At 27.9% G+C, this 11,139-nt stretch overlaps 3 protein-coding genes across 3 annotated transcripts; all 3 read left to right on the top strand.

The window, feature by feature from the left end:
* Nucleotides 1-148: 148 nt before the first annotated feature.
* On the top strand, nucleotides 149-1,664 carry LOC145755009 (uncharacterized). Its single transcript, XM_082571201.1, has one exon. It carries the CDS (start codon nucleotides 990-992, stop codon nucleotides 1,299-1,301), a length of 312 nt encoding a protein of 103 aa, XP_082427327.1. The 5' UTR covers nucleotides 149-989; the 3' UTR covers nucleotides 1,302-1,664.
* Nucleotides 1,665-3,517: 1,853 nt separating this feature from the next.
* LOC145755622 (calmodulin) lies at nucleotides 3,518-7,553 on the top strand. Its single transcript, XM_082571868.1, has 6 exons — nucleotides 3,518-3,685; nucleotides 3,786-3,816; nucleotides 4,163-4,278; nucleotides 4,646-4,780; nucleotides 5,984-6,119; nucleotides 6,705-7,553. The coding sequence occupies exons 1-6, from the start codon at nucleotides 3,683-3,685 to the stop codon at nucleotides 6,731-6,733; spliced, it is 450 nt and encodes a 149-aa protein (XP_082427994.1). The 5' UTR covers nucleotides 3,518-3,682; the 3' UTR covers nucleotides 6,734-7,553.
* Nucleotides 7,554-8,446: 893 nt separating this feature from the next.
* On the top strand, nucleotides 8,447-11,056 carry LOC145755193 (uncharacterized). Its single transcript, XM_082571420.1, has 10 exons — nucleotides 8,447-8,619; nucleotides 8,750-8,866; nucleotides 9,002-9,066; nucleotides 9,219-9,297; nucleotides 9,403-9,531; nucleotides 9,687-9,893; nucleotides 10,005-10,055; nucleotides 10,133-10,206; nucleotides 10,427-10,590; nucleotides 10,659-11,056. The coding sequence occupies exons 1-10, from the start codon at nucleotides 8,518-8,520 to the stop codon at nucleotides 10,784-10,786; spliced, it is 1,116 nt and encodes a 371-aa protein (XP_082427546.1). The 5' UTR covers nucleotides 8,447-8,517; the 3' UTR covers nucleotides 10,787-11,056.
* Nucleotides 11,057-11,139: the final 83 nt, after the last annotated feature.

The following is an 11,139-nucleotide window of genomic DNA, read 5'->3' as shown; positions in this document are numbered from 1 at the left end:
GAAACTTCGCTAAGCATTTTTCTGCTGGTGAGTCATTTGCTTTTTTGAAGTAAATAAAGTAAAGCAATCTTAAATGTAAGTTAAGAGATGTTTAGTTAACTAGTTTACGCTTGGTTGGTGTAAAACGTTCTGTTGTCTGCACAAGAATTTTTAAAACTTTAGATATGTTGTGATGCAGCTGACATATTTATAGACACCCGTAGGCGATGGTTTTAAACCTAAATTCCAAACATTTTTTATGAAATATTACCGGTCGCAAGCAAAACCAAAACAGATTTAATTTTTTGCTAGAAAAATGTCTAAAAATTAAGATGACGTCATTTTAAGGTCTTCAAAGCGTCAACCTTCACTGCCTAAGTACATTTCGTACTTTTCGCTCCGTTTGTGCGAAATTGTACGAATATTATTAAATTGGGCGTTAGCTAAAAAAGCAAACTTCAGGCTTTGTGTAAAATTGTGGAATTAAAAAGGAAGTTTTGACGATTGTTTGACTTAGCTTTAGACAAAGTAACTATCTTTTTATGGCGCAGATTTAGCCTAATGGGATAATAAAACAAAAATTTTTTTTAAATATATGTTTGTGACTTCAATTAGTAAACACACAAATGTACTGACCGGTTTTTTTTGACTGCTTGTAAATTTTACCAACTTTTTATGCTTTTGGGAGGTTGAATGCAATTCCTGTTTGCGAATAACTAAGTTGAAAAAATTAAATTTAACTTTAAGGCAGAAAATTTTAACTAAAGATAGAAAGTACTTAAAGATGTGTAAAGGAAGTGTAAACTAAAACAAGGTTTGGGAATTTTTAGCATGCACATTTTTTAGGCTTTCAGTTTTAATTTTTGTAAAGTCATCTACAGGCTACAACTTACAAGATTGGACCGCAGAAACTTAGCTTTTTTAAACACAAAAGGTATTTTTAAAAACGCCAAACATTATCTGTTTTAGCATTTAAGGTTCTGTTTTAAAAGGCAACCACTGTTAAAATAATGTCTTCCTTTCGGCACGGACTGTTCGGTTGTTTCGACAACTGTGGCACTTGCATTCTGTCGTATTTCTGCCCATGCTACGTGGTTGGGAAAACTGCAGAGGCAGTCGGCGAATCCTGTTGCTTATGTGGTGTTGGATGGGTGTTTACTGGTTGCATTGTTGGTGGAATCGTTCGTGGCAAAGTTAGAGCACAACACAACATCGAGGGTAGTGCACTGGGTGATTTCTGTGTGCATTGGTTCTGTGCTTTGTGTGCCATAGCTCAAGATCACCAAGAGATTATGGATAACCAATCTATTGCTCGTGTGTAACATTGATGTAGAACATTTAAATTTGGAATCAAATAATTGCTCACTTTTAAATGTCTAAAGCTGTATCCGTACAAGTATTTTTAAACCATATAAATTTATTAGCGTGTATTTAATACTTGTTACTAATCTGTTTTGTAATCTTCTTTATTGTTCAGTTTATATATTTAAAAACTGTTGCAGTGTTTTTAAATTAAAAGTTGATTTGTGATATATTGCGGCCTAACATTTCGTGCAAAGTTAACCCTTGCAAAAACTTCTAGTTAAAGTCATAAAATCCAAATGTTAAAGTGAAGACATTTTTAAGGATCTTTTGAAATTTTAGTGTGCAAAATAAATGCTTACTATCTTTAGTATATAAATATATTATCGCTTTTTCCATGTCATCCGTTTGGTTAAAATGAAAAATTGTTTTACAACTGACAATAAAATGACTAATTGTAATCTCAATTACATTGTGTTAAGTGAATTACGAACCAGTGGTTACATAGGATTTTTAATAAACCAAAATTATAAAACCGTTAATAAATTCTACAAAAAAATATATACTTATGTTGTTAATTTGGGATTACGCATCGAATGTAGTTATGTCAGCATATTTTATAACAGTATGATGAAACTGTATTTTGTTAAATTTTTAAAAACATTCAATAACATTTTTCATTTATCGGCAAACCTTTTAAGTTTTTTAATAAAAAAACGCATTCTTCACCCTTAAGTTTATAAGAACTCTGTGCATTGTATATTATAATGCACTAGTGAATTAATATAATAGACGGAACTTAGTAAAACAAAGTAATGGAAAATATTAACTGCAAGAAAAGTAGCACATAATGAGGAAGTAAACTTTGCCATGGTTTCGATAGAATATAATTAAACTCACATTAAAAATAGTTTTCATTTATCTTTTCTTGAGTAAACTGATACACTATAGATTTAAGAAGAGAAAATTTACTTGTTAAGCTTATTTATATTTAAAAAAAAAACTAACTTTAAATAATCTAGTTAAAGATTTTACTAAAAATTCATCAAGTAAATCATGTCTTATTTTCGACATGGGTTATTCGATTGCTTCGACAACGTAAGCCTCTGCGTTTTGTCTTTCTTTTGCCCGTGTTATATAGTTGGAAAAACTGCTGAAGAGCTCGGTGAATCTTGCATGTTGTGGGGAGCAGGATGGGTTTGTATACCTGTCCTCGTAGGCCTTCTGGTGCGTGGCAGAGTTAGAGAAAAATATAACATAGAAGGAAATTGTATTAACGACTTCTGTGTGCATTGGTGTTGTTGTCCGTGTGCTATAGCTCAAGAACACAAAGAAGTTACGGGCAGCCAAGGGATTGTTCGTGTTTAATTTTGTGTAAAACATTTAACTTTTTATTCGGCAAGTTTTTTTCAAATTGGTCATTCAAGTGTCCAAACTTTTAGAGTCACTTGTATTGCTGTACCTTACTCTATGTGTTTTGAATGCTATTTCAATTTTTCCACATAATTTAATTTTATATTTTACCAGAATATTATATTTCTTATGAAGTAAAAGTTTTTTATACCAGATAATTATTTAAAATTAACCAACATATTTTTTGTGCTGTTGATTTTTTTGCTTTGCAAAAGATTTTAGATTAAAACAATTTATTTAGTTTGCTGTGTTGTTGAATTTTGATAAAAAACACCTAGATCTTGAAATAGATCAGTAAAAACAAAATTTTAAAGACGTGTAAGAACTTTGACATTTTAAGGATCGAAACTGATATTGGAACAAACGCCATTAGCATGAAATTTTTTATTGATATCGGTCGTTGGGTACTAAAACGGGGATAAACGAACCGGACTGAAAATAATTGTTTTTTTCAACATGTAAGTGTGATTGTATAAGATGTCGTTTTTAAATTTTTTAGTTGATTTAATTTGTAAGGGTACAAAAACCCTGGGTTCAAGCGTGCTTTCCTATTAAAGTTAAAAGCAGAAATAAAGGCAAGCATCCGTTACATTCTTGGGAAATTGACGTCATAGTTCAGTGCGGCCGTCGATCAGCCAATCACATCGCTCCGCCGGCGAATATCGTTGGCAACCAGTTAAGGTGCGGTGATATAGGCGGAGAATATCACTTCAAAAATTTGTGCAAATAGCAACGAATATAGTTAAAAAATTTCCGTTAGATTAAAATTTTAAATATGCTATGGATGAATAAGGTTTTATATTAGCTAAACTAGGATTTTGGTGTATACTGTGTAGGCTGTACACTAACAGACTAATGTCTAAATGTTAGCGCGTAAATATTTTCTTTGTGTTGTATATTTTTAAATGATTAACTAGATTCGTTTACTTTTCGTAGATTGTAAAGTTTCAAACTGATTGTTTACAATAGTAATATCTACAAAGACAATATGGTAAGTTTATGATTAACTCTTTATAAAATATTACCGATTTAAACAATAATATTTAATTTATTTTTTGATTGGCCAAACGTATTTGTTTTTATTGTTATAGGCAGATCAACTAAATGAAGAACAAATTGCAGGTATTTAAAGTTTATTATTTTAGTCATAGCTTATCAGTTTTTCCTTGTATAAATTTTTGTTTTATTTGTGATGATAACATTTGGTAAATTTATTTTGTAAACCTTTTTAGTCTTTTATTGTTTTGTGCACAACTTAAATAATTACACTTATGCTTTGTACAAATATTCACTCATTTATAATTTATAACTTTTTACTCCTTTTTGATGAATTATTGATGAACAAAGTAGATGTAATATTAATGGCTATTTGTTGTGCCATTACCTAAATTGTAACATTTACAATGTGAATATTCATACAGTACTTCTTTAGTTACCTATATTTTTAATTTAAATTTATTATTTCTAGAATTTAAGGAAGCATTTTCCCTTTTCGACAAAGACGGTGATGGTACCATCACAACCAAGGAATTGGGAACCGTAATGCGATCACTTGGTCAAAATCCAACTGAAGCTGAACTTCAGGTTTATTTTTAAATTTATATGTAAATTTTTTTATGTGTTAGAATTTTAGAACTTTAATGTAAATATTTTTTTTTTTTTGTTTTGTATATGCCCAAATGTCTTACATGATTTCTGTAATGTTATCAATTCTCGGTAATCTTTTATTCAGTTTGTGAAACACAATTCATATTCATGTTAATTTAAAATTACTGTTAATTTTTTATTATCTTAGATATTTTTGTAGTATTTTTTATTCAAAGAGTGTATAAAATACTACAAATTAGCACTGCTTTGCTTTGGCCAAATTCCTAATCTCCTTTTTGGCCAAATTGTGTTTAAGTTTTATTTTAATACACATTTCTTACTTATAGCAAATTGTTTTTTTTAGGATATGATCAATGAAGTCGATGCAGATGGTAATGGAACAATCGATTTTCCAGAGTTTTTGACAATGATGGCTCGCAAAATGAAGGACACTGACAGCGAAGAAGAAATTCGTGAAGCCTTTAGAGTTTTTGACAAGGTAAAAACATAGAGTTGATAAAAACTTATACTGCCAAAGACTTTACAAAAATTGGTAATGTTTTTTATGTAACAAGAACCATAGATTTTTTAAAGTATATATACTGGTGAAAAGTTGTTTTTGTGGCTGCCATATTGATATGTTTTAACAAACTATAAACAGGAAAATGCATGGGAAGTATTTCTATTTACTTGTACTCAATTCTGTGTAATTAGTATAAGAAAAGTAAAAATCAGAAAATTTGTTTTTTAAAACCCCAAATTGCTTATAAATATTGAATAAACTCTTTTGGTGAATTTATATTACATGCTAAACTTACCTTATTACCATCTTGAGAATGCGTAATTGGGTAATATAATACAAGTAATTTAATACAAATCGAAAACTAGTGTTTGGCCTTGTGGGCATGCCCATTTTAATCTGTTGTGATAACAAAACTGGGGAAAAACAAAACTTATTTTACTATACTTATACCAAATTGAAAGTCTCTTGTTAACTTGTTTTTTTAGTTTAAAAGATAAATGAAGGCTAGTTTGTAATTATCAATTTATTTGACAAGGAAGTACCTTTTTATCATATAAACTAATCACAGTTGCCTATTCCCAAAGATTAATTCATTTATAGTACGAACATCAATTTACCCAAAGAACTGGTAAATTAAGATTTTTGGCGTCACAAGCTTTTGTTCGGTTGTTAAATTTAAGGAGTGCCTATATCAATAGAATAGTACGAAGGCTTTTTCTTTGTGTACATAATGAGTAAATCTATTGGTTATTTCATAAAATCAAATCAGGCAATAATCAACATTGTGTATTTATTTAAGAACAAAAATCAATACTGATTTAACTGTCATGACATCTTGCCAAATTCAGATTAAACTATATTAGATTATTGCTTTTTATAGTAGTAATACTGTATATATAAATAGGTAATCTAAACATGGTATAACTATCATTTCTCTAGTATTTAGCTTTTAAGCTGTTACATATACCATCAATAATTAAAAAGATTATGATTTATTGTAAATATCAAATTAAATTAAACCCAACCAATATATTAGTTGATTTAGTGTAGGCTTTAAGTATTAAAGTATACATGTTGTTAATTTATTTATTTGAAGTCATATAAATGTAACCTATTAAGCTAAAGTGGTTGAACCTTTAAACTAACTTTTTTATTTTTTATAAACATTTTTGCTTTTAGGACGGCAACGGTTTTATATCTGCCGCCGAGCTAAGGCATGTGATGACAAATTTGGGAGAGAAGTTGACGGATGAAGAGGTCGATGAGATGATTAGAGAAGCTGATATTGATGGTGATGGCCAAGTCAATTATGAAGGTAAAAAATAACAAATATTTTTACATATCTGTTATATACATTTTGGGTTAAGTACTGTAACATTAGTTTTTTTAATTTTTTAAACAAGTTTTTAATTTTTTAAACAATTCTATTCAAAGTTTTAAAACAGAGTTTTATTTACCATATATAGTAGTACAAAACTTGCATAATGTAAGTGTATTAGGTCATGTAGATGTAAAATGACTTAATTCAATTAATCAAATTTTATTCTTAATTATATGGCAAAGTGTTATTGACAAAATATAATGCCAGTGAAATGTCAATCGTCAAAAGTTAAAAATAGTACTAGTAACATTATTTATCATATTAAGTACATTTTACTGGTTTGTACAAAAAGTTGTTTGATATTTAAACCGAATTTCATGCCAGACCTTTTTCAAAACATATAATAAACTAAACTAATTAATCTGCTGTTAATAATTATGATTAATGTGATGCTTTAAGCTTGTTTTTACCTATTTCACTAAATAATAAAGGATACAAAATTGCCAATTTTGAGGTGTTCCTTTAAAATTAAAAATTAGCATAAAAATTTTATTAAAAAAAACTTTTTTGTTGTTGTAGAATTTGTGAAGATGATGACTTGTAAATAAGTTGTGAATGTGATGGACTTTCCCCATTGTGATGATGCCATTACACTCATACATTGCACTATATCCCTCTTTTTATTTGTTGTTTGTTTACCCACACATCAAAGAGTTTTTAAACACAAATTTTAATTGTTTTTTTTTTAGTTTTGCCCACAATAACGCTTATACTTTGGTGAATTTTTTTTTAAATTGAAAAACTTTTAAATTGCACTTTTGTCGCGTCTGTTTATTAACAACTTAGCACTATATTTTTTTAAAGTTTTTAACAGTTTCCTACTATTTCAAATGTCATGTGTTTTTTCAAAATAAACCCTTTTAGATGGATTTTTAACCGAATTTATAGTTTTGATAATTACTTAGCCATTAAGTCAACACATACCTGCGTTTTAGTAGACTGGTACTTTGTTAATTACACCGTTAATTCAAATACTTTGACGTGTATATATTTTAACTATGTAGTGCTGGCAATTTTTTTAAGGCCTTTAATTAATTAAAAGTGATCAGTTTTTTTTTCGACTTTCTAGATTTTGGTAAATGGGTTATTTTTTACACATTGTTGAAATTATTGCTGTTCTAGTAACATTCCTGGTTATAGAATTTGCACACAAAATTCACAAAATTTCTGCACTACTGCTGCTTTATAATACAACTTCACTATGACTTTGACTACAAATTTTTGAATTTTTTTTTGTATCCACTGAAATATGGCATTTAAAAATATTATTTTGGTTTCGCTTGTAATGTTGGGTTTTCTTCTAATTGTGTACAAACTAACAATGAATATTAAGATCTGAGAGATTAAATAAAGTATAACTTAACACAAGTGTTTTTCATGTTCTTCACAGCTTTTAAGTTAAGTTGTCTTCTGAATAATTTAGTAGTTTTAAAAAAAAATTCCAACACTTTTAAATAATTAGTTAAAAACAAAATAAAATGTATGACGTTAATGATTTTTTTTAAATATTATATTATCTTGAATTCACAGTTAATTTTGTTATATAAGTTGTTTTCTTGTTGGGATAAGTATTACATTACTTAGGTGGTATTGTTAATTTCTTTACTGTTAAACAGACCATGCTATTATGTATCTTATTACATTTTTAGTTCAAAAAGTTTGACTTTGAATGTACATTGATGTGCAATCAAGTGCAAATAATGGTGGAGTAGAATATACCAACTATTTCAAGCATGTCAAACTATAATACTAGAAGATTATACAATCTTTTGCAAAAATTGTATCTGGGTATAAAGATGAATGAACAAAATAATAAGAAAAATCTAAACACTCATTTTTCACCTCTTGTGTAATTCTTACTTCACTTCCTGTTAATGTGTAATCACCAATTAATTTAAACTATATGCACATCTTAAGGTTTACTTTTATAGTTATTTCTAAATCCTAATTAAGAAGGGAAAGGTATCTACAAAAAATAAAAACCCTGTTGCAACTTGATTACTTTATTATTATAAGATTGTCCATTGCTGTTGATAAGCATGTATTAATTGTATAACAGGCAATTTTTTTTGTTAAAGTTGTGGCAAAAAATATAATATAACTATTAATAAATTGATGAAAAGAAACAAAACAATAATAATTTAAATATTACTTGTTTTACACACGCCCACTTCTGAGGATAAATCTAAAAAATCTAGCCCCCAAAAAATAAAAAAACGTATTATGGACAATTGTGTTTTGGTTTAATGAAAACAAAAAATTTTTGAATGTTGTTAAGCTTAACATGACGAAATAGTTTTTAGCCACGTTTATAAAATTATATACGAAATAAATGATTCAAAATGGCCTACGTTCGTTTATTTTAAGTCTTTTATTTTTATTTAATGTAGCAAGCTGTGAAAAACCGGTATTAAAGTTTTGTGATGATGGAAAAGTAAGTTTCTAATACTTTTATGTGTTCGTTAAGTCGTTACATGTATTTTGTCCGAAAAAGCGACGTTCTGTCTTTAACAAGCTATTGTTTTTTCTATATATACCTATAACTTATAAATATGACTTTGCAGAAGGGGATAGAAATTGATTTACACGGAGAAGTAGATTGGAAATGTATGGAAAACGAGAAATGGAATTTAGAAGATATTCCTGAAACACAACCTTCTATGAATTGCTACAAAGAATACGTAAATTTACTTTGAAAATTTCATTGATTTGTATTTGATTAATTTAAATTATATTTTTTTGTAATGAACTCCTTAGCATTAAAAGTATTAATATTGATTATATAAATTTATTAATTCCAGTTTATTTAAATTTAGGGAAGTCATGTATGTATTAAAGATCCAATTGATATTCTTTATCCAGCAGACCATATTCCCGTTATGTAAGTTAAGGCCTGGTTTTTCAACTTATACTACCATTAACTTTATCCCAAAAATTAATTATTTATAAATTATTTACACACTTAAAGAACTTACCTATAATTGATATAGCTTACATAGACTCACTATAGACTTACTTTTTTATGCTTTATAGGGGACCACATAGGCAAGTTTGGGCTGAATATGGTGAATATAAATACTGCCCACCTGGAAGATATGTTCATAATTTAGAAGTAAATAAATTTTCTATTGTACTGTTTGTAAATTAGGATTTTAAGTAATATGTTTATGCTTGATTATTTCCACTGTTTTTTTAAAGTAATTTTGTTTGTTTTTAGCATGGTGGAATTGTATATATGTATCACCCTTGCGCCTCTGATTATATGGTGAACCAACTTCGTTTCATTGCTAAAAGTTGTACTTGGAAATATGTTATTACTGCCTTTTCCAATCTTACCAAAGAATTTGTAAGTGTATTTAAAAAAATAAACTAGCAAGCATAAATAGAAGTATTTTGTTTACTTTTAGTTTAGTAGTAGGATAAGTTTTTTTGTGTTACTATAATATAATTTTTTTTAAATGTGTTGTTTAAATTTTATGTAAAATATAGTTGTAATTATAGCCTGTTGCTGTTCTGTCTTATGGTTGTATATACAAGATGTCAAGAATAAATGTAAGCGATGTAAGGGACTGGGTTCAAATGCAAATAGGCAGAAGTCCAGAAGCAGATGTTTTCGGACAGGGAAAATATGATTATAATTTGATTGAAGCATCCAAAGTACCAGATAATATGTCTAATGTGGACTGCATACAACTGAATTTAGAAATGGTATGTTGTAATTTTTGTATTGTGTTTAAATTCCTTTTTATATTAATTTTAAATTTTTGTCAAAACTATGGTGCTTATGGTGGAATTAATCATTTTAAATTTATGTTTTAGGCTACAACAACTCAAAAAACACCTAAAAAGAGGGACACTACTGTTTCTGCGGTAAATATTTTTGCATATATTTATTTTAGAAATCTTAGGTAAGTGTTAAAAATGTTTAAGACATTTGTATTTTTTAGAACGTTGGTGGTAAAGTTAAAACTGTTTACAATTCATCGGTTATTCATATTCAAGAAGAGTCAAAAACACCAAGGTAAAATAAAGATCAATTTTAAATATTTTTTTTAAATTATTTTAAATTACAACAATTTGTATGCTAACAACCTGTAACCTACATTGTAATAGTAAATATTTAGTGTATTAAGTTTTCCTGAATTGAATTTATTTTTTAATACCTCTAATGTTATTCTACTACTAATCTTACTTTATAGCTTTTCACTATAAAACATTAAAGTTTATTTTTCTACCCATAGAACTGAAGAAGCAGCCTGGGCTATCGGTTCACTTTTATTTTTAATTTGTTCGGTTATATTTGGTTTGTGTTATTCTCAGCTGTTAAGAAGTGACAAGAAAAAAACACAATATGAGAATGCAAAAATTTTAAACCAGGGTAAAGAAAAGGGTCTGAATGTAGCAGGTAAAGTTTTTTATTTTAAATTACAATTTCAGTTTTAAAATTTTAATTCCAATTACAATTTTTTTTAGCAATTGTAAGAAAATTTCCTCACGTTCTTAAATCTGTTGGTAAGAAAGGTTACGTTAAAAATCAATCTTCAAATGAATACAAGTTGATAGAAGATGATATTTCTTGTTCTGAAGATGAGATTTTATAAAATATCTGTAACTCACTTAATAGTACATTTAAACTATCTGCACAATTATGCTAACACTTTTTTGTATTTATTTATACAGCATTAGTTTTGTTTCTTGCTTAATTAAGTTACTGAATTTGTATTAATTTGTATCTTTTTTATGAGCAAATGCTGACCAAAGTTTTTCTTGTTCTCATTTGCAGTGTAGGTGTTATGTCTTTATTTAAAGTACTACATTTTGCGGAAATTATTTTTGATGATTTTTATGTTTAATACATTATAAGCTACTTAGTTACATGTTTTTTTTTTGTACTTATATTTTGTTACCTGATTATGATACTGTCTTTGCTAGTATTTTGTAGAATGCCCTGAAC

This window comes from Corella eumyota, chromosome 6, assembly GCF_963082875.1.
Source record: "Corella eumyota chromosome 6, kaCorEumy4.1, whole genome shotgun sequence".
Classification (NCBI taxonomy): Eukaryota; Metazoa; Chordata; class Ascidiacea; order Phlebobranchia; family Corellidae; genus Corella; species Corella eumyota.
The sequence above is the reverse complement of the archived record's forward strand: the minus strand, read 5'-3'. Positions and strand labels throughout refer to the sequence as shown.